Source organism: Carcharodon carcharias, chromosome 11 (assembly GCF_017639515.1).
Source record: "Carcharodon carcharias isolate sCarCar2 chromosome 11, sCarCar2.pri, whole genome shotgun sequence".
In the NCBI taxonomy this organism is placed as follows: domain Eukaryota; kingdom Metazoa; phylum Chordata; class Chondrichthyes; order Lamniformes; family Lamnidae; genus Carcharodon; species Carcharodon carcharias.
In genome coordinates this window covers 62,400,136-62,423,764 of record NC_054477.1, presented here as the reverse complement: position 1 = coordinate 62,423,764, position 23,629 = coordinate 62,400,136, and the positions used below count along the sequence as shown (strand labels likewise).

The 23,629-nt window shown below is 41.9% G+C and overlaps 1 protein-coding gene across 1 annotated transcript in view; it reads right to left on the bottom strand.

Moving 5' to 3' along the window:
• The window catches only part of alkbh8 (alkB homolog 8, tRNA methyltransferase), an 80,875-nt gene that overhangs the window by 54,768 nt on the left and 2,478 nt on the right, over positions 1-23,629 (bottom strand). The window contains exons 2-6 of the mRNA XM_041199855.1: positions 17,190-17,430; positions 10,829-10,960; positions 9,793-9,888; positions 4,044-4,148; positions 3,505-3,575 (exon numbers count right to left, since the gene is read on the bottom strand). Coding sequence (XP_041055789.1) covers positions 3,505-3,575; positions 4,044-4,148; positions 9,793-9,888; positions 10,829-10,960; positions 17,190-17,430 — 645 coding nt within the window. The remainder of the gene's footprint in view (positions 1-3,504; positions 3,576-4,043; positions 4,149-9,792; positions 9,889-10,828; positions 10,961-17,189; positions 17,431-23,629) is intronic.

The following is a 23,629-nucleotide window of genomic DNA, read 5'->3' as shown; positions in this document are numbered from 1 at the left end:
AAATTAACACAGGCTTGTTTGATTTGCATATACATTCGATGCATACCAGTTTCTTAACCAAGTGTTTCCGCTAATCTCACATTTAACCCTTTAACTTCTGAAACCAAAAGTTATGTCCTAAAACATGTGAATTATGAACTAGATATTCACAACAAGACATACTCCATCAACCATCACCAAATTCTGAATTAACCCTACCAACTATAAATAAAACAACCCTGAAAGCTGTAGATAACTTCACCTATTTCAGAAGCATGATCTCCACAAATGTCTGCGTCGACAGCGAGGTAGAAAATAAAATTGCCAGAACAAGCTCAGCATTTGCCCATTTATGTAAGAGAATGTGGAAGAAATGAGGTATCAAACCAATAACAAAACTTGCTGTGTACAAAGCTGTGGTATTACCTACCCTTCTATATGCCTGTTGGACACAGACTACCTACTCCAGACATATTAAGCAGTTGGACAAGTTAACATGAAAAGACAGCTGTCATATTTGCCAGCAGCCAGAACCAGGAGCTGAGGAGCACATGAGCATCTAATGGGAAGACAAAGTGCCCAAAACTGAGGACCTTCAAAGAGCAGAAATGTCTGGAATTAAAGCACACATTCTCAGAGCCCAGCTCAGTTGGAGTGAGGACTCGAAAAGTCAACTCTTTTCTTCTCCGCCGATGCTGCCAGACCTGCTGAGTTTTTCCAGGTAATTCTGTTTTTGTTTTGGATTTCCAGCATCCGCAGTTTTTTGTTTTTACGTGGTACGTATGACCAATGATAAAATCCCTAAGAATGTTCATAACTTAAACTTGGACCTACTTGAGGTAGGCCGAGATTAATGTTCGCAGATTCCTTGAGACGAGCCTCAGGAAATGTGGAATGTCCACCACAGACTGGAAGAAAAATACAAGAAAGAACTATCTGGGGAGCAATCTCAAGTCGTGGCATTGTTTCCTTTGAGCAGCAAAGAATACAGGCAGCCAAGGATGAAAGGCAAGCTAGAAAGACCTGGCAGTCCAACAAAAATCAGACAATTCATCTTAGTCTGCACTGTGGAAAGCCATGCAGTTGGGCTCCTCAACCACTTTCAAATGCACAACAGATGGCTTTATGAATGCAAGAAACTGCCATCTTCGATAACAAAGAGAAATTGTCGGGCAGGAACGTGTGTAATATAGCACAATGCCGCTGACAATATGCACATAAAATCTCACTAATAGCAATTACTCAGAGGCACTGAGCCACAGTTGGTATTCAATAAACACCTCAAAGTTGGAAAGCATATGATACTAAAAGCAGAGGAAGAGCTGCTAACCATATAGGAACACACGTACTAACATTAATGACGTCTTCCTATCCAAATTACTTCTTTTAACACACTTCAGAGCTGGCTTGGTCCAGCTCACTGCCAAATGCCTAGAACACAATGCACTGTAGTTGAGATTGGCACTGCAAAACTGGAACATTCCATCAAATTTGCCTTTATTTACTCACCACGGAATACACCTGTTGGAATCGGGTTAGGCTTGATGGTTTGGAAACATCTGCTTGCAATGGATTTAGGATTTAATTACCAATATTCTCATTAATGAATAAATCCTAAATTGAATTGGAACCACCAAGCCCAACGGTATAAAAATATAATAAACTGTTTTACCTCCTGGTTGTGTGCAAATTGCAAGGTGAAAAAGGAGAGTGGGCCTTCATATTGGACTGCAAAGCAGAATGTGGCCAGGAGCAGGCAAGAGTTTGATAAAGACCATGCTAAGCCTGTTCTATCCTCTGTCTTCTTAAACTCACCACGTGAAACACTGCTTCGATTCACCAACCTGACCAGTGAAGAAATTACCAACTGATAAGGTACAGGCTGCTCTGTCAGTGTAAGCAATTTTGTTTCAATGTACCAGTTTGAAATTCAAAACGTAACTGTTGAAACTAAAACATTTTCATTATAGCTAGTTTTGTTACGCAAGGCATTCTATAACTGAAGCTAACAATTGCAAACAATTATTGACAATCTTTAAAGTTACAATTGGAAACTACTGGTGAACTGTACAAACAGAAACGGAAGTTGACTGCAAGACCAGCTAATTCCTATACCAGCCAACAAGTTCCACCGTTCTCAGGTGGAAGGGGAAGGGAATTGCAACTCAAGAAAGTGTGTGAGGATTGGCGAGAGTGCAGATGTAGTGCACCTGACATCCTGCGCCCCAGATGATTACCACAATTTAACACACATGGCTCCAAAAAAATGGCTACAGAAAAGGAGACAAAAGCTCTATAAACACCATTCCTCTAATCGCAATACTGTGTCAATTATCAAAATGGTGTAAAATCATAGAATAAGAACATAGGAAATACAGGCTCGAGTTGACCATATGACTCTTTGAGCCTGCTCCACCATTCAATATAATCATCACTGGTTTTCTGCCTCAACTCCACTTTCTCACCCATTCTCCATATCCTTTGATTCTTAGAGAGATCAAAAACCTATTTATCTCAGCCTTCAATACATTCAACAACCTCGAGTAGAGAATTCCAAAGAGTCACAATCCTTTGAGTAAAGAAATTTCTCCTCATCACAGTCCTAAATGATCAACCCCTTGTCCTGAGTGTGTCCCATGTCAATATTCCCCAGCCAGGGTAAACAACTCTCAGTGTCTACCCTGTCAAGCACTTTCAGAATCTTGTATGTTTCAATGAGATTACCTTTGGAAATGGATGTCACATTATACAGCATATAAACTAATTAATCTTATTTAACAGCAAGTATGATTTTGCAACCAAATTGAACTAACCTCAGGTGTGCTTTTTAAATCTGTGCTCCCCTCAAGCTGTTTTTAAACTGACATTACATCAACATATTATTGCTGACAGCCTGAAATTACAACATGTTCATGGGACAAAACGCAAATCCCATAATTCTTTCTACGAAGATGTAGACCTTTAAAGCGAGCATGAGAGAATGTATTTATATGAAATGTTTAGCATTAGTTTGGGTTTTGCCCCAGTGCTGAACTTCCGTAATTTCAATCTAAGACAAGCAAAGGGGGAAATCAATATGCTGGGTAGTCTCACTCCATCTTCCTCTAAAATCTGATTAGGTCTGGTTCAAAATTCAAGTTACATTTACAATATAACTGTAGTATGGTGAGTTTTGCAGTTTTGCTTCATAACACTGTAGTTGTAGTACATATGCATCTTTAGTGCCCTGAAAGAAAGAAGAGCCTTAAACCAAAAATATTCTTGTGATCATAATATCGCAGATGCTGTAGAAAACACTAGATAAATTCTCACAGTTCTCAGGATAAAAACAGGTCAATTGTTAAGAGCACAACCCGTATAAGTAATTTTGTATCAACATGCTAGTTCCAAACTCAAAATGTAATTGTTGAAACTAAAAGATTTTCATTACAGCTAGCTAGTTGTGTTTCGCAAGGCATTCCATAACTGAAGCTAAGAATTCCAAACTTTGTTTTTTGCTACTTGAGACCCAAAACTTAAATCTACCTCTGCTCCAAGGCTCAGACAGATGATCCCATCCTCAAATGGTGAATGAGTGTCAATGTGGGGAGGAATCCCTGTCAGAACAAGTGCAAAAAAATTATACACTTAATTCAGCTCAACTAAAACTAATCACAATTTTGATATTTGATGCTTTTTGCTGTAAACTGCACAATAAAACTACACAATCTCTGAAAAGTTAACCTTGATACCAAGGCAGTATAATCAGAAGCCCCGAAAATGAAATTACTCAATATATTAATCAGTTCTATCTCCAAGTATAATACCAAAGACTACTACAATATAAAATTGTACTTTTTTGATCAAAGAAAAGTAAGGTTTTTATTATTTATAGTTGTATCAAAAGGTTGAAAGTAAATCATGTTCCAGTATCACTGATTAAGACACGATTATCCTAAATCAACAAAACAGACATCAAGGTAACATAAGAGGTTCTCCCATAGTCTTCTAGCTTTCATTAATTGTCTAACCCACGCTTGTAATAACGACTTAAATTATTATTGAGAAAGTTAAGTTTATTTCACCTTGTCCAGGCTCATATTGATTTATGGTAAGTTGATCAGGTTTAAATTTTACATATCCTTTTTCCATGGATTGTTCTAAAACCTCATCACAAATTTCAGGAAGACCTAAATCAAAAAAAAACAAAAATTATCCAAAATGTTTGAATACTTCTAATTTTGCCCCGAAAAGAGCAAAAATAAATGCCTGGGATAGATTTGAATATCATAGGTATAAGTATGGACAGAAATAGTTTTAAAAAATCTGAGCACCGTGGTTCAGCTGTTCCTGAGATCAGGCTAAAATGACCAGCTAGCATTATACATTAGAAATGTGAAAATGAATCAAAGTTGTCAAATTTTGTCTGTGTACCATGAAAGATCAGAGATTGTCATTTCTGGAATTTCAATATTCCTTCAGCTTGAAAATTCTTGCCCACTTTATTGATATTTTAGTATGGACACTAATGGATTCCATAGCCTTAATTTATACAATTAACAAAGTTAAGGTCTACATTGGATATTGACTTGTAGACATATAAAGAGAAACTCGTGGTATTTCTGTACTGTAGTGGTTATCATGTTCACCTAAAACATGAAAAATCCTTGATTTGAAACTGGACAGAAACATTATAAAGAGACACTACCCTCTTTCATGATTATGTCCATGGGTGTCCTAGGAGGGGGAGCACGCAGTATCCACCGGCACACTTGAGGCCTTCCACGGCTGGTGCGCATTGCAAGGGCTGGACTGTATCATCAGCCTCGGGAACATTGTTCTAATTTAATTTAAGTTTCTGATAAAATTTCTGATTTTCATTATTACGGTTCCCCATTAAGGGGGTGTTAATTAGTTTATTTATTCACTGTTGTACTCAAAAGAGTATAAGGGCTCACTCCCTTCTTCCAAGGTTGCATCCATGGTCTCGGGTGTGCCCGGAGAGAAAATACGCTATGTTCACTGGTATGTTTGAGGGCTTACACAGCCAGTGGGTGCCGCAGGGACTGGAGAGCATTATCAGCCCTGGGAATGACATTTTAATTTAATTTGCTAAGTATCAGTTGATTTTTTTTTTTTAGTTGCAGTGCCCTTTTAAGAGGCAGTTAATTTGATTATTATAAAAACAAAAAAACTGCGGATGCTGGAAATCCAAAACAAAAACAGAATTACCTGGAAAAACTCAGCAGGTCCGGCAGCATCGGCGGAGAAGAAAAGAGTTGACGTTTCGAGTCCTTGTTTGCTCAAGAGTATAAAGAGACATTTATTGACATTGATGGTGGGTTGTCGAGTTAGGAGCTTTTGTTACAAATATGAGGTTTAGAAGATTGCTACGTTTTGGGACTGTTTCATTAATTTAGGATAAAATGAAGGGCTCATGTGACATGTTCTAAAGTCTGCATGACAACAGGCCTGGGTGATATGGCTGCTAAAGATGAAAAGGAGACCTAGGTTGTTTTGCTGGAAAGAAGGTGCAAGGTGTTCACACTTGGCAGCGTCATCTATGTTTACAATGGTTAGACTGCTAATCTCCAAAGTCCCAGGGAGGTCTTGAGAATGTCAGGTTGGTAATTAGTTAGGCTTTAAAGTGTCCATTTACTTCCAAGCTGAAAGAGAGTTGGGGACTCAAGGATAGTTTATCAGCATTCCTACCTGGATACAAAGCCTTGTGTGTGACTCAAGTTGAGATGGGCTTCAAGAAGGGAAGGGTTTCCAAGATATCCCTGAAAACTCACAGACAGTAGCAGTCTGCCAGGATCCAGGAGAGAGAGCAGCTAGAGACTGCAAGTTTCTCTGGTTCACCCTGCAGGATTGTGGGTGGGAGCTCATGCTCAGATTGAAAAGGCCAAATTCGTGAGGAATTGAAATGGGGCTGGAAGGTGCAGTTAGCTTGCATCAGAGGAAGAATCACCAGGAAAATCCAGCACTGTGAAGACATTTCTGGGGTTACAAGTTACAAGGCTGAGAAAGGAAAGGAACAGAAGTAAACCATTGGAAGCCAAGAATCACTTTGGACTGGATCTGGGGAAAAGTGAAAGGCTACAGAAGGGACAGCGTAAAGTATACCTGTGAAGTTGGTTTTTCGGTTGTGTTAAAAGTAAAAGGGGAAAGTTCTGCTCCTTAGTTTAAAGTATAAGTTGCCTACAACAATAATGCTTAGTCAATAATGCCTTCTGTCTGTTCATAAAAGTCCTAAAACGTGCTATTGTGTCGCATCATTCTTTTAGCTATCAAATGGGAGTTCGAACTTTCTTTTAAAGTTATTGATCTCTATAGGGATCGTAAAAGTATACATTTGTAACGTCTCACTTTGTGAAACTAAAACTGAATAAAGGTCGACTTCTGTTTTCCTCCTTCACCAACTGGCTATAAGAAGTTCTGACTTATTAAATGAATTAATATTGACCAGTCAGGTTTCAAAATAATTGTTTCAAAGGATCTCCGCTTTCTAAGCAGTTCTAGTATATTTCCTAGTAACTAACATTGAACATCTTCTAGCAGAAGAGATCTGCCTATCTTAACAGGGGAGAACGTTGTCAAGTAGTTACTTAATATGAACAAAAAATTCATAACACTTAGGTTTTCTAATTCTTAGGCATTAGAAAACATAAGAATTGTGAATTTCATCATGTATGCTGCAGCCTTTTACATCTCCAAATGTAAAGAGACAACTTTAGTGCAGGTTTTATTTATAGCCAAATAAGAGAAACTAGGAGAGATGTGGAAATATTTAATTTTATGGCATAATATCTAGCTGAAGTCCCAAAAATATCAAAATGTTCATATTGTAGCTATATATCTCGCACAAACACACACACACACACAAAGTTTTCATAGAATTATCCAACTGTGTCAACACTAATGCAGCTCAGTTTCTATTACAAAAACAGAATTACCTGGAAAAACTCAGCAGGTCTGGCAGCATCGGCGGAGAAGAAAAGAGTTGACGTTTCGAGTCCTCATGACCCTTCGACAGAACTTGAGTTCGAGTCCAAGAAAGAGTTGAAATATAAGCTGGTTTAAGGTGTGTGGTGGGGGGGAAGAGAGAGACAGAGAGAAGTGGAGGGGGCTGGTGTGGTTGTAGGGACAAACAAGCTGTGATAGAAGCAGATCATCAAAAGATGTCACAGACGGCAGAACAAAAGAACACATAGGTGTCGAAGTTGGTGATATTATCTAAACGAATGTGCTAATTAAGAATGGATGGTAAGGCACTCAAGGTATAGCTCTAGTGGGGGTGGGGGAGCATAAAAGATGTAAAAATATTTTTAAATAATGGAAATAGGAGGGAAAAAGAAAAATCTATATCTTTTATTGGAAAAAAACAAAAGGAAGGGGGAAGAAACAGAAGGGGGGGTGGGGATGGAGGAGGGAGGTCAAGACCTAAAGTTGTTGACTTCAATATTCAGTCTGGAAGGCTGTAAAGTGCCTAGTCGGAAGATGAGGTGTTGTTCCTCCAGTTTGCGTTGGGCTTCACTGGAACAATGCAGCAAGCCAAGGACAGACATATGGGCAAGAGAGCAGGGTGGAGTGTTGAAATGGCAAGCAATAGGGAGGTTTGGGTCATTCTTGAGGACAGACCGCAGGTGTTCTGCAAAGCGGTCACCCAGTTTACGTTTGGTCTCTCCGATGTAGAGGAGACCGCATTGGGAGCAACGAATGCAGTAGACTAAGTTGGGGGAAATGCAAGTGAAATGTTGCTTCACTTGAAAGGAGTGTTTGGGCCCTTGGACGGTGAGGAGAGAGGAAGTGAAGGGGCAGGTGTTACATCTTTTGCGTGGGCATGGGGTGGTGCCATAGGTGGGGGTTGGGGAGTAGGGGGTGATGGAGGAGTGGACCAGGGTGTCCTGGAGGGAACGATCCCTACGGAATGCCGACAGTGGGGGTGAAGGGAAGATGTGTTTGGTAGTGGCATCATGCTGGAGTTGGCGGAAATGGCAGAGGATGATCCTTTAAATGCGGAGGCTGGTGGGGTGATAAGTGAGGACAAGGGGGACCCTATCATGTTTCTGGGAGGGAGGAGAAGGCGTGAGGGTGGATGTGCGGGGGATGGGCCGGACAAGGTTGAGGGGCCTGTCAACGACCATGGGTGGAAAACCTCAGTTAAGGAAGAAGGAGGACATGTCAGAGGAACTGTTTTTGAAGGTAGCATCATCGGAACAGATGCGACAGAGGCGAAGGAACTGAGAGAATGGGATAGAGTCCTTACAGGAAGCAGGGTGTGAGGAGCTGTAGTCAAGGTAGCTGTGGGAGTCGGTAGGCTTGTAATGGATATTGGTGGACAGTCTATCACCAGAGATTGAGACAGAGAGGTCAAGGAAGGGAAGGGAAGTATCAGAGATGGACCATGTGAAAATGATGGAGGGGTGGAGATTGGAAGCAAAATTAATAAATTTTTCCAAGTCCCGACGAGAGCACGAAGCAGCACCGAAGTAATCATCGACGTACCGGAGAAAGAGTTGTGGAAGGGGGCCGGAGTAGGACTGGAACAAGGAATGTTCCACATACCTCATAAAGAGACAGGCATAGCTGGGGCCCATGCGGGTACCCATAGCCACACCTTTTATTTGGAGGAAGTGAGAGGAGTTGAAGGAGAAATTGTTCAGTGTGAGAACAAGTTCAGCGAGACGGAGGAGAGTAGTGGTGGATGGGGATTGTTCGGGCCTCTGTTCGAGGAAGAAGCCCAAACACTCCTTTCAAGTGAAGCAACATTTCACTTGCATTTCCCCCAACTTAGTCTACTGTATTCGTTGCTCCCAATGCAGCCTCCTCTACATTGGAGAGACCAAACGTAAACTGGGCGACCGCTTTGCAGAACACCTGCGGTCTGTCCGCAAGAATGACCCAAACCTCCCTGTCGCTTGCCATTTCAACACTCCACCCTGCTCTCTTGCCCACATGTCTGTCCTTGGCTTGCTGCATTGTTCCAGTGAAGCCCAACGCAAACTGGAGGAACAACACCTCATCTTCCGACTAGGCACTTTACAGCCTTCCAGACTGAATATTGAATTCAACAACTTTAGGTCTTGACCTCCCTCCTCCATCCCCACCCCCCCCTTCTGTTTCTTCCCCCTTCCTTTTGTTTTTTTCCAATAAATGATATAGATTTTTCTTTTTCCCTCCTATTTCCATTATTTTTAAATATTTTTAAATCTTTTATGCTCCCTCCACCCCCACTAGAGCTATACCTTGAGTGCCCTACCATCCATTCTTAATTAGCACATTCGTTTAGATAATATCACCAACTTCAACACCTATGTGTTCTTTTGTTCTGCCGTCTGTGACATCTTTTGATGATCTGCTTCTATCACGCTTTTGCCTACAACCACACCACCCCCCTCCACTCCTCTCCCCCCACCCCCCCAAAACACCGCACCCCCACCACCACCACCACCTTAAACCAGCCTATATTTCAACCCTTCCTGGGATTCACCTAGTTCTGTCGAAGGGTCATGAGGACTCGAAACGTCAACTCTTTTCTTCTCCGCCGATGCTGCCAGACCTGCTGAGTTTTTCTAGGTAATTGTGTTTTTGTTTTGGATTTCCAGCATCCGCTGTTTTTTGTTTTTATTTAGAAATTTGATTAGCTAGGCAACCATTTTTTTTAAAGTCTGTTAAATTTGTGCACAAACAAAAATTACCTGAATTAAACTGACAAGTTTCATTCACTCCATAGTACAGAAAACATTATTTTTTTTGTGATATTTTCTGCAATTATTTACAAATCAAACACTCATTCCATCACAGCAGAAGTCCATACATGATCAAATGTACCTCCTGGTAGAGGCTTGTTCTTATCTATATTATTGTTGTCATAACGAAATTCATAGCCATAGTGCTTTACTCGTCGATGTTTCAGAGATTTCTGGGCTATGAAAATTAGAAAAAAACAAAATTACAGGAATGATATTAAAGACTGAATTACGATGCAGGATGCAGCATTCATTTAACAAGATTTTTAAAAGTTGTATCATTTTATATTGCCATGTTCCATGTTGTTTAAAAAAGTAATGATTCATGAGAATAACAAAAAGATTCGCAATTTAGAAACAGCTGCCTGAAAAAGAAGTAAATCTGCTAACAAAGTGCAAAGCAAACCAATATTAACTTAAATGCCAACAGCCATCTATTTGGACCACGGTGCTTTTACTACAATCACTGTTTCATGGCTTTCCATTCAGAACCATATCGAAATCAGTTAAACATGATTACTTGGCCCATTTTGCAGAACAAAATATGGTCTAAAATTATAAGTGCAGGATGGTATTAAAAATTTTCAATTGAACACAGAACAGCATTTTGGTGTATCAATGGGATGCACACAGAAACACAGGAGTTTGGTTCATGCCCACTATTTTTCATGGGAGATTACTGTTCAAAATCACCTCATTAGATTCTGGGCAGTACGCCATTTTAAAGAAATGAACTTTTACCATTTTCTGCTTCAAAGTCACTCAACTGCTTCTTCATGATTAGTGACAGAGTGGGCGAAGGTAGGAACATGGGAATTGAGATGTGATCAGTTAGGATTAAACTGAATGGCAGAGCAGAACCAATGGGTTTAACAGCCTACTTCCGTTCCTAACGATCCTGTAATGGGAATGGGCTTAGGTGGCTCACCTACTCATGCTATCAGCAGAAAACATTTTATATTTTACATCAGATTATGGAATAGCAATAACTTATCAAGCAACACTCCTTTGCCTCAGCTTTTAAAATTAATAGAAAAATGGTTACACAAGAGGCATAAGCACATCATCGACCATTATTTAGACAATTCCAAATTCCACCCACTGTCTGTACTACTCACCATTTTCCATTGTTGCATTTGGGCTTCCATCTACAAATGCCAAAAGCATCTTCTCATATTCAGGGGAAATAATGTCTTCGACTACCAGAAGGCCTGGCGGTGGGCTCAAAGGAGAAACGTCTTCACTAACAACTTTAAGAAGATATTAAGAGTTTTTCTCCTTTCAACGAAAATTTCTTAATTAGCACAAACAATTACAATTTTCTTAATATATTCCTGTTGTTGACAAATGCAAACAAGTGAACAACCATGTCAACATTAGTTTTCTAAGCCATGTTCCTGGAAGACTAACCATTAGGTAGACACTAAACTTTCAGAGCACTTTAGCTGCGAGGAATGAAAAAGAAAAGGGATAAAGTGAGACAGGAACAACATTCCAAAGAATAATGTGTAATAGCCTGGCAGCTCTGTCATGAGACATGGTTGGGAAGCCAGCCCTATGGCATCTTTATGGCTTTTATTGACTAACTTGGAAATTGTTGAAGTTTGACTGAATGCTGTCTTTATTTGCTCTAGAGATGGCAGTGCTACCTCTTGAAAAGAATAGTATTACAAGACTATCCGTAGTTTCATTTTACTCCAGAGTTGGTTGTTTCATTTTATTCCAGTTGGTTGTGTGACCATGCTAAAGTGCAGGTGGCAAATTTATTGATCAATTGATTGCTGTATCACTATCTATGAAGCCAGATTGCATTTATGCAGGGCAGATTTAATGAATTGTTGCTCCATTATATTTGCCAAAGGCATATCTATTTAATTACTAGCTGGCACACTGCTCCGGAAGGGAGGGAAGGAAATAAAATCAACATAATTTATTCTGGCTACATATATTTTTGCAATGATTCGGTGGTCTACCACTCCTGAGGCTTAATTCCACGAAAGCATTTTTACAATGGTGGAAAAGCAAGTAACCCTGAATTAATTAATTCATGGAGTAGCCATTGAACCAACAAATTAATTAATTAATATCCCACCCCTACCTTTGCAACTGCTGTTTCCTGACCCATAGCTACCAACTACCAGCTGGATTCACCAACAATATATAAAATGCTGAGTGTATGTTATGCACTAAACTTAAAGGCAAGTTTAAAAACAAAAAGCCTTTTTAATATTTGAGTTTGTTAAAAAAAAAGGCTCTGACCATCATTTTTAAATTCTAGTTAAATGACTTAACATAACTACAGATAACAGTTGAGTAATATTTCAAAACTTGAAACCAAATTTATTAAATAAAACAAAATACAGCTGACAGGCTAAGTGATGTGTTGCAGCTGTTGCATGCAGGAGCTTGTAGACACCTGTGAGATCCACAGTAGCCACATCTGCAGTAAGTGTCTATAGCTTGAGGAACTTCAGCTCAAAGTTGATGAGCTGGAGTCCGAGCTTTGGACAACGCGATGCATCAGGGAGGGGATACTTTGTTCCAGGAGAGATTCACACTCCTTAGGCTAGGTACTTCAGATTTAGTCCAGGATCGGGGACAGGAGGGTCTGACCGTGAGTGAGACAGGTATGAGGATGCAGAAGGTAGCAACGGAAGCCTCAGCCCTACAATCGTCCAACAGGTTCAAGGTTCTTACAACTTGTGTGGACAAAAACAGGGACTGCAGGGTGGGTAAGCAAACTGACTGTGGCACCATGGTGCAAGGTGCCATTCAAGTGGTGGTGGTGGGGGAGGGAAGATGAAAAGGGATGTAGTTGTAATAGGGAACAGTATAGTTATGGGGATGATTACGGTTCTCTGCAGCTGTTTCTGAGTGAGTCCCAAAGTCTCTGTTGCCTCCCCGGTGCCAAGGTTAAGGACATCTCCTCTAGATTGGAAAGGTGCTTGGATTGGGAGGAAAAGGATCCAGCTATTATGGTATGCATGGGTACCAATGACATAGGTGGGATTAAGAAAGACTCCTGCTGAGGGAGTATGAGCATCTAGGGACAAAATTAAAAAACAGAACCACAAAGGTAACAAAAGCCACGAGCAAAGTGGCATAGGGTAAATAGAATCAGAGAGTTGGATGTGTGGCTCAAACATTGGTGTGTGAGAAGTGGGTTTCAAATCATGGGGCACTGACACCAGTACAGGGGAAAGTTGGGAGCTGTAATGGTGGGACGATCTTCACCTGAACCATGCTTGGACCAGTGTCCTGGCGAGTCATATAACTAGGGAAGTAGAGAAGGCTTTAAACTAAATAGTGGAGATGGGGGATGATTTGGATAGTTAAAGAGAAAGGTCAAGGCAATGATGCAGGTTAGTGATAAGGGTAACAGTCACCAGAGTAACAGGAAGGGATAGAATGTACAAACATAAGATTGCACCAGCAAATATAGTCAGAGTAGAGAAAATGGTTTTAAACTAACAGAGGGGCAGGAGGGTTTGGGTGAAGAGAAGTTTAAAAATCCAAGATAATAGTTGAGACAATAGAAAAATATATCAATATGGGTAAAGACAAGCTGAGTGGGGTAGGAAGGGACAGAGTTTTACAGTAATAGTGATAGTAATAGCCTTACAGAGAGTAAGGCTCATATATTGAATAGTAGCAAACAAATAAAACTGAAGTTACTTTTTCGCAATAAGACAGCTGAAACTAGTGACACAAATAGATGTAAATGGTTTGGATCTAATTGCCATTACAGAACATGGTTACAAGGTGACCAAAGTTGGGAAATAAATATTCCAGGGTTCACAGCATTTCAAAAAGACAGGCAGAATGGAAAAGGAGGAGCAGTAGCCCTAATAATAAAGAATGACATTTGGACATTATTGAGAAAGGATCTTGGCTCAGAAAATCAGAAAGTAGAATCAGTACAGGAGGAAATAAGGAATTGCAAGGGTCAGAAAACACTGGTGGGAGTAGTTTACAGGCCCCCTAGCAGTAGTTATATCATTGGACAGAGCATTAAGCAAGGAATTATTGGTGTTTGTAACAAAGGCAATGTAAAAGTTGTGGGAGAGTAGGGGACTTGAATCTTCACAAAGATTAGAGCAATCAAATTGGCAAAGGTGGCCTGAAAGATGCATTTGTAGAAAGCTTTCTTGACAGTTTCCTCGAGCAATATACTGTGGACCCAACTAGCGATGAAGCTACTTTAGACCTAGTATTATGCATGAGGCAGGGTTAATTAGTAACATCATAGTAAAAGATCCACTGGGAAGTAGTGATCATAATACAGTTGAATTCCACATTAAGTTTCAAAACAACATACTCCAATCACAAACAAGAACCTTTAACAAAGCCAATTACATAGATATGACAAGAATGATAGCTATGGTCGACTGTGTAAATAGACTAAAGGGGAATCATTTAAAGAAACAATTCAAAACATTCAACAAAAATATATTCCATTGAAAAACAAAAACTTAGTGAGAAAGATCCATCTGTGGCTTACAAAGGAGGTTAAGGGTAGTATCGGGTTAAAAGAATAGGCTCATAATGTTGCAAAGAATAGAAGTAAAGCTAAGAATTGGCAGTGTTTTAGAAACCAGCAAAGGACTATGAAAAAGTTGATAAAAAGGGAAAAAAACAGAATGAGAGTAAGCTAGCCAGGAATATAAAAATAGATTGGAAGAGCTTTTACAAGAATAAAGAAGCCTTCCTACAATTGTACAGAGCTTTGGTGAAACCACACCTGGGATATTGTGCACAATTTTGATCTCCATATTTAAGGAAGGATTTACATGCATTGGAGGCAGTACAGCTAAAGTTCACTAGATTGGTCCCTGGGATGAAAGGGATATCCTATGATAAGAGGCTAAGTAAACTGGGTCTATATTCTCTGGAGCTTAAAAGAACGAGAGATGATCTCATTGAAACATTCAAGATTATGAAGGGGCTTGACAGGTAGATACTGAGATGTTGTTTTCCCTGGCTGGGAAATCTAGAACAAGGGTACAGTTTCAGGATAAGGGGCTGACCATTTAGGACTGAGATGAGGAGAAAATTCTTGTGAATCTTTGGAACTGTATACCCCAAAGGGTTATGGATGCACCATATTTGAATACATTTAAGGTTAAGATAGCCAGATTTTTGGCCTCAGGGGATCATGGGATATGGGGAGCAGGCAGGAAAGTTGAGTTGTAGCCCAAGCTCTGCCATGATCATATTGAATGGCAAAGCAGGCTCGAAGGACTGTATGATCCTCTCCTGCAGTTATTTATGTTCTTATCTGGCTACAGGTGTGATGCAGGAGGATTGCTAGCATTGTACCAATGTTTAAAAAGGGAGGAACTGATTACAAGCCAGCTATCTTAACTTTAGTGATGGACAAGTTAATGTAAAAAAAAAATTCTGAAAGACGGTATATATATATAATTATTTAGAAAGGCAGACCTTAATCAAGGTCAGTCAACATGGTTTTGTTAAGTCAAGATCATGTCTCACTAACATGATCGATTTTCTTTGATAACTCAAAAAATTCAATGAGGATAGAGCATTTGATACAGTCTACATGGATTTTGGCAAGGCTTTTGACAAGGTTTCACATGGCAGACTTGCCAGAAAAGTAAGAACCCACGGAATCGAAGGGTAAGCGGCAAGTTGAATCCAAAATTGGCTCAGGGGCAAGAGGCAAAGAGTAATGGTCGAAGAGTGTTTCTGTGATTGAGAGTATGCTTGCATTGGGCTCAGTACTTGATCACCTGTTTTTCATGGTTTTTAATCAATGAATAGACATAAATAAAGGGGCAAGTTTGCAGATGGTACAAGAATTGGTCAGATGATTAATGACAAAGAAAGCTAGAGGCAGCAAGGAAATATTTATGGACTGATCAGGTGGGCAAAAAAGTGGCAAATGGAATCCACAAAGATGTGAGGTAATGCATTTGGTACATACAATAAATGGTAAGATACTGAGAAATGGAGGGGACAGAGGGAGCTGGAACCCATATCCACAAATCCCTGAAGGTAGTAGGACAGGTAGATAAGATGTTTAGGAAGACATATAGGATAGTTTTCTTTACTAGCCAAGGCATAGAGCATAAGGGCAGGAAGATTATACTAGAATTGTATAAAACATTAGTTAGGTCACAGCTAGAGTAGCACATATAATTCTGGTCACTGCATTTCACGATGGATGTGATCAAACTCAAGACAATGAAAAGGAAATGAATGAGGATGTTGACAGAAAAGTAAAATTTTAGCTATGAGGGATGATTGGATAGGGTGATATTTTTTCTGAACAGAGAAGACTGGAGGAAGATTTCATTGAGATGTGTAAATTATGAAAGGCCTACATAGAGTGAATAGGAAGGACCATTTCCCTTAGCTGGTCATAAACCAGGGGCCACAGATTTAAAGCAATTGGTGGAAGGATTAAAAGGGAGTCAAAAAGAATCTGATTCACCCAGAGAATGGTGGAGGTCTGAAACTTACTATATGAAAAGTTAGTAAAGACAGAAATCCTGATCACATTTAAAAAGTACTTGGGTTTGCATCTGAAGCACTGTAATCAACAGGGCTACAGACAAGAAGCTGGAAAGTGGGATAGGGCAGAATAGTTCCTTCAGTCAGCATAGAAACAGTGGGCTCAATAGCCTCCTACTGCCCATAAATTGTCTATGTTTCTCAAAAAAAAATGTTTACTATGTTAAAACAATTAAAGAGATAATACTATACTGGTGGATCTCCATGGCGTTGTACAAAAGTGAGTCAGAGAATTCGTGAGGTTTTGCTAAGTAGGGGATAATACCAGATCCACTGATTTACAGTGAAAGAATAAGTCAGATTCCATTTTGTTTTGATGCTTCAGTTATTGAGTCCCACAGTTCTGTAAGAAGGGTAAATATATATATATATATATATATATATACACACATACACACACACATACATACATATAACATAAAAAATACACATATATATATTTATGATCTATATACACATACAGCTACACTTTTTTTTAATCCATTGCCAGTTTTAAAGCTGATATTATACAGCAAGATGCTATGCAAGAGATGCCAGTTGGAGGTAGCTATCTGTATTTTGCAGTATTGGAGATTGTGGGTAAGAATAAGGGCTGGTTTCTCTTGGAGACAGTCCAGTGCTTTATTAGAACTGCAGAATCATCAGCGCTTTGGCAGATTTTGAGGAAAAGCATACTTAAAATAACTTGCCAAGACTGTAAAATTAGCTTCAAAAGCAAACTGGTGAAAAGAAAAGCTCTTATAAGCTAGGACAATAGGATTTGGAAAAGGGTTTGTAGTGTCTTTAAATTGTAAGGGTAACTAAATTAATCACGATGCACAGAGCTCAACTTCAAATCTTTAATAAGTTAATTACATTAAAATTGCAGAACATAAGACTGACACTAGACTGTTGAGCTTTACATTTCAGTACCAACGAAAATCAAAAAAATGGAAATTAACTTACTTTCCTCCACAAAGTTCAGATACAAAGTGATAGGTTGTGTATTTCCAGCAATCTTTAAGTTTTGTCCATTAAGAGCACTGTATGCCTCCCTGGCTTCTTGAATTGTACTATATGTCGCAAATGCATGTGGTTTATGAGGAAGCATCAAAAGGGTCTCAACTGTTCCAAACTTTTGTAATACTTCACTCAGCTGCTGTCGGTTGACACCATTGCCCAGACCACCATTGGCTATAACCAAGTGCTAATAAGAACAAAATGTGAGATGTTACATCAGAAATTATAGTAACCATTAAAAATAGGTGGCTATAAAGTTTCTACTGACATTGCGTACTTTATAAAGTTAGCAAGTTAAACGTTAAATTATCTCTGCCAAAATCACTATATTAGAAGGTAAACTTTTTCAAGCTGCCTTAGGAGTCAAATATCTTAAATTCGATATATTATAAGTTGCAAGTATCCTAGGACATTAGAAACCACCACAGATTGTAAATTAGAAGTATACATTTATTGCATATGTCAGTGTTGTTGCGATAATTGTCTCCTGGTCAGTTGGATAGAGGTAGGTATCAGAACTTGCATGGTCAGGATTTGAGGATGAATGCCTCGAATTGGGCTTGAGACTTGATTCACCAATAGTCAGCTAGATGAGGAATAAGTGGAGCGGGCAGTGCTGGACACAAGTGAGACAGCACAAGTTAATGAAGAGGAGAAACAGGAATGATGGATGTTGGGGTGGTATTGGTTACAGAACTTGTCTGCTTTAGAAGCCTTCATGGTCTTCTGCACTTTAACAGTAAGTCTTTATTAACTAATTGTGTCTATATACATATATACCATAAAGGGTACAGGCAAGGAGCTATGTGTTGGCCTTAACATGCATCTGATTCAATACTGCACTGACCCTTCAGCTGGGTCATGTACCTCCTTACAAAAGACCATGAGCATGGTTGCTTCTGCATGTAAGTGTTGTTTTTGTGGGTATCATTTCTTTTACAAGGGGGTTTCAGCAAAGGCTTTAATCTTTTTGCCCTTTGGTATTGGAAGCTCTTCTGTGATTGTTTGTTTTCCTTTGAAGAGACTTCAGTGCCTAACATTGGGAACTTAAAGAGGTGATGGCTGCAACCAGTTGAGCCCCAAACCAGGCGGTACATAATACCGTTAGGGTGACGGTGAAAGATAGTGAAGGAGGCACACCGATTAACCATACCATCTTCATTAAGCAAATCCTTTTGGAGTCCTGTGGATTTGAAGCTGTGGAGATCTACTGCCTGCAAGACTTCTCCAGCGCTGGATACTTTGATGTGACCTTCAAGAATGTTGCTGCCTGCAATAAGATCCTGGAGGTGTTCAAGGAGAAGAGAGACCAGCCACAGATGAGAATCCTCACGGTGGAGCCACTCTTTGCTCTGCCATCACAATGGGACTGTGTGGTGACTGTGCATCTCTACTGCTCTCACGTCCCTGTCACCAATGTGCTCACTTTTCTCGCCAGGTACGTCAACAAGGTTGGGAACTGCACCGAGGTCCAAAACGCCTTTGGGATTTGGACCAGCAAACGCTAGGTCAAGGTCACACTCAAGATGGATGGTAAGTGAGCAATCCTCCTCCCAGCTTTGCTATCGGAGGAAGCTGTGGCTACCTTAACAATGCTGGGCAACCCAAACTTTGTCATTCATGTGGCAAATCATGTGGTGGCCAACTGCAGTGCCGTCCTCTGCAAGAATTGCAAGCAGGAAGGGCACCAGACAAAGGACTGCTAACAAAGTGCTGCAACTTGTGTGGCAAAGCAGGCCGCCTCTACAAGGTCTGCCCCAAACACTGCCTTATTTAAGCACAGGCAGCCAAAACGAATGAGGGGCAAGCAGATGAAATGGTCAGTGTCTCTACCACCAAAGACACTTACAAACCTCCACCCACCAAGGCCCCTAGTGAGCGCAATGAGACAAAGGAGGACACAGAAAGAGACAAGACAAAGGGAAACAAAAACAAAAATAAAAATACCTGGAAAAACTCAGCAGGTCTGATAGCATCTGTGGAGAGGAATACAATTAACGTTTCGAGTCCGTATGACTCTTCAACAGAACTAAGGAAAAATAGAAGAAAGGTGAAATAGAACAGGTAGAGCTGGAGAGAGGGCCAGTGTTAGCTGGAGATTGCCAAAAGATGTCATAGACAAAAGGACAAAGAGGTATTGACGGTGGTGAAATTAGCGAAGAAATGTGCTAATAGGTGACATTAAGGGTAAAAAGCAGGACGAGCAAGGTACAGATAAGTGGGGGTGGGGTGGGGTAAAGGGATCGAAATAGGCTAAAAGGTAGAGATAAAACAATGAATGGAAATACATTTAAAAATAATGGAAATAGGTGGGAAAAGAAAAATCTATATAAATTATTGGAAAAAGGGGGGATCGGAAAGGGGCTGGGGAGGGAGGGGAGAGTTCATAATCTAAAGTTGTTGAGCTCAATATTCAGTCCGGAAGGCTGTAAAGTGCCTAGTTGGAAGATGAGGTGCTGTTCCTCCAGTTTGCATTGAGCTTCACTGGAACATTGCAGCAGGCCAAGGACGGACATGTGGGCATGAAAGCAGGGTGGTGCGTTGAAATGGCAAGTGACAGGGAGGTCTGGGTAATGCTTGTGGTCAGACCGGAAAGACAAAGGGAAACATTGAGGCAGCAGACAGCCAAACAACTGCACTGCCCCCTGAACCTCCCACACCTTAACAGAGTGAATAAATGGAGGGGGAACCAGCAATCAACCGGGGGGGTGGCAGCTGCTGAAGAGTACCAAAAAGAAGGGACAAAGAAGGGACCAAGCCACCTCACAGATGAGTGGCAAGAGGCGTCTCCCATCTGATATGGATGACTTAAGGGCTGCTGCTCTTCAGACGAAGAAGGGCAAGGGCGGCATCAACAGGAGAAGCGGCAAAGCTTGAGGGAGCTGGAGGAGGAGACACCCGAGCTCCAGAACGTGGAGACAGTGAAGAGAACAGCACACCCCAACTTCGCCCTCAACTTGAAGAGGCCGCACCCCACCCCAAGAAATGGAAGCAGTGAAGCGCTCAGCACGCCCCAGCTCCGGGAAGCCGGGAGCAGCAACGTCACAGAGGGGGAATGGATTGGAGAGACTTCTCCAACAGAGAAAAATTCAAACCTTGCTCCTTGCATGAACCTCCCAATGCCGCCTGAACGGAACATCTCCAATGGAGTGGTATAGGATGGTTTCCTCAGTCCAGCCAAAGTGAGACAGCTTGTGAACACTATGGGTATGCAAGAGCAGACCAAAGGTCTGGAACTCTCAAATACAACAGGTTTGGTAAGCGACAAAATGCTTTAAAAACGGGGATAAAGATTGTATCCATTAATGTGTGTAGCGTTAAATCTACTATGTGATGTGTTGCGACCTTGGATTACCTTGCCAAGGTCAAAGCTGACCTGCTGTTTCTGCAACAGTGTGCGATATCACACCTCAGCTCCTACAGGCAATGGTCACGATGATGGCCCATGGGCCATCGATCTGGTCGGGAGGAAACGTTCCTCTGTCCTGGGTATTCTGCTGCGGGGAGGCAACTTCACCATCTGTAGCAGACAGATTATACAAGAATGCTCCGGTTAATTAATGTGTATGCCCCAGCTCAAAACAGCGAGCAGCTGGCGGTCCTTCAGCAGCTCCCATCGCTGCTGGTGACTTCCAGGCTGGTCATTCTGGGCAGTGACTTCAAATGCATCATTGATGCGACTGGACAATCTGGCAAGGCTGACAGCAGACTGGACGCCATGTCCAGGCTCCTGATGGAAACAGTAAAGGATGCCAAACTGCATGATGTCTTCAGCAACCATGCACATGGAGCGCAGCATAGGTACACCTGGTCAAGGCCAGACAGATCCAGCCGTTCGAGGATACTCTTCCTCTTTGCGTCCCATGTGTTCACAAACAGATCCACCAACGTCAAGCCGGTGTTCTTCTCTGACCACTGCCTCCAACTGGCTGACTGTCACTTACAGGAAGACCAAAGGTTTAAAAGGGGACATGGAAGCTTAACATGCAACTTCTGACCCCCAGAGAACATTGAGGAACTCAAGAGGGAGTACAGAAGTTGGAAAACCATGAAACCCCTCTTTCAGTCCCTGGCGCCCTGGTGGGAAGCGATCAAGGAGAACATTAAGAGGTTTTTCATTCTCAAGGTGTCCAGAAAGCTAGAAAGGAACAGAGGAAAATGTCCGGACTCCAGATAAACATGCAGAACTTGCTCTGGCTGCAGTTGATGGGGGTCGATGTCAAGGAGGACCTCCAAGAGGTGAAGAGCCAGCAAACCTCACTCTTTGCCTCAGAAGCCTCAGAGATCATCTTCCGGTCTAGAGTCCGCTCCGTGGAGCAGAATGAGACACGCTTGCATTTCTTCTTCCAAAAGATGCAGATAGAGAGCTCTGTGATCAGTAGCCTGAAGGAAGAAGACAGCTCAGTAAAGTCATCACAGTCCGACATTTTGAGGATCAGCAAGTCCTTTTATGCCGGATTACATGACGTGAAGCCCACAGACAGCATGGCCTCCCAGTCCTTCCCGTCCTCTATCATGGGGTCTTAGATGAGAATACTCGGGAGAGTCTGGACAAACCGCTAACTCTTGACGAACTGACTAAGGCCCTTGAGTCCTTAGAGAAGAGTAAAACTCCCAGAAGCAATAGTTTGCCGGCTGAGTTGCATTCAGCTCTGTGGGACTGGATCGGCCCAGACCTGCTAGAAGTGTACGAGAGTATGCTCCTGGCCGGCAGCATGTCAGAATCCACGAGGAAAGTTATCATCACCCTCATCTACAAGTGGAAGGAAGTAAGGGAGGAAATTAGAAATTGTCGACCCATCTCATTGTTGAATGTGGACAATAAGATTCTGTCCAAAGTCATCGCAATCAGGTCAAGTCTGCGCTGGAGTTGGTGATCCACCAAGACCAGACCTGCGCTGTACCCGGCAGGAAGATCTCTGACAGCCTCACGCTACTCAGGGATACAATTGCCTATGTACGGAACAGGGGTGTGGACACCTGCCTTATCAGCCCGGATCAGGAGAAGGCCTTTGACAGAGTACCGCACACCTACATGGTGAATGTGCTCTCCAAAATGGGGTTTGGGGAGGGAATCCACAACTGGATCCAACAGCTCTACACAAACATCAATAGTGCAGTTTCAATCAATGGGTGGGAATCAGAAAGCTTTCCAATTAAATCTGGAATCAGGCAGGGCTGTCCTATACTGTTTGTGTGTTGCATAGAACCCTTTGCTGAGTCCATCAGGAAGGATCTGAGCAGAAGAGGAGTGACGATTCCAGGCAGTGGAGGCACTCAGGTCAAAGCCTCCCTGTACATGGCTGATGTCACTATCTTCTGCTCGGATCCACTGTCGGTGCGCAGGCTGATCAACACCTGCAACCAGTTTGAACAGGCCTCAGAAGCCAAGGTAAATCGTGGCTAGAGGGAGGCCACGTTCTTTGGGAATTGGGCTGACCGATCCTTTGTCCCCTTCACTGTCAGGTCAGACAACCTGAAGGTGCTGGGGATATGGTTCGGAGGGACCAGGGCATGCATTAGAAACTGGAAGGAGCAAGTGGCTATGATGAAAAGAAAACTGGGCATGTGGGAGCGACACTCCCTCTCCATTTCGGGTAAGAACCTGGTCATCAGGTGTGAGGCACACTCAGTGGCGCAGGTCTGGCCCATTCCTCACTCCTGCACTGTGGCAATCACCCGAGCCATCATTCGCTTTATCTAGAGGTTGAAAATGGATCGTGTTCACAGGGAAACGGAATACAAACAAGATAAAGGGGGAAAAAACATGCCCAACATCACCCTCATCCTGATGGCCACATTTGGGTCCGCTGCATCAAGCTGTGCGTAGACCCGCGGTACGCAAACAGGCTGAGGTTCTACCTATCCCTGGTGTTGCGAACGATGGGTCCGGCCACACTACCACGGAACACTCCAAGTAGTTGAACCGTGCCGTACCATCTGTCCCTCATGAAAAATTTTATGCAGAGAACACCTTTGACCACAAGTCCATCAGGCAGCGGTCTGCACGTAACGTCCTAGAGGCCCTGAGGGAAAAGGAGGTGGTGGATCCTGTAGGAAGGTTCCCCGAACACACTGTCAAAGTCATTTGGCAGAATACCTCATCACCAGAACTTTCCAACAAGCACCAAGATGTAGCTTGGCTGGTGGTGAGAAAGGCCCTCACAGTCAGATCCTTCCTACTTGCCAGGAGTCTCACCCCCTCCACACGTTGCCTTCAAAGTGGCTGTGGTGGGGAAGAGACCATTGTTCACCTCCTTGTGGAATATGCCTTTGCAAAGGAGGTCTGGAAAGATGTAGTGGTTTTTGTCGAGGTTCATCCTGAGCAGTTCTGTGACACAGGGCTCTGTACTCTACAGGTTGTTCCCAGGGACGCACACTGAGAT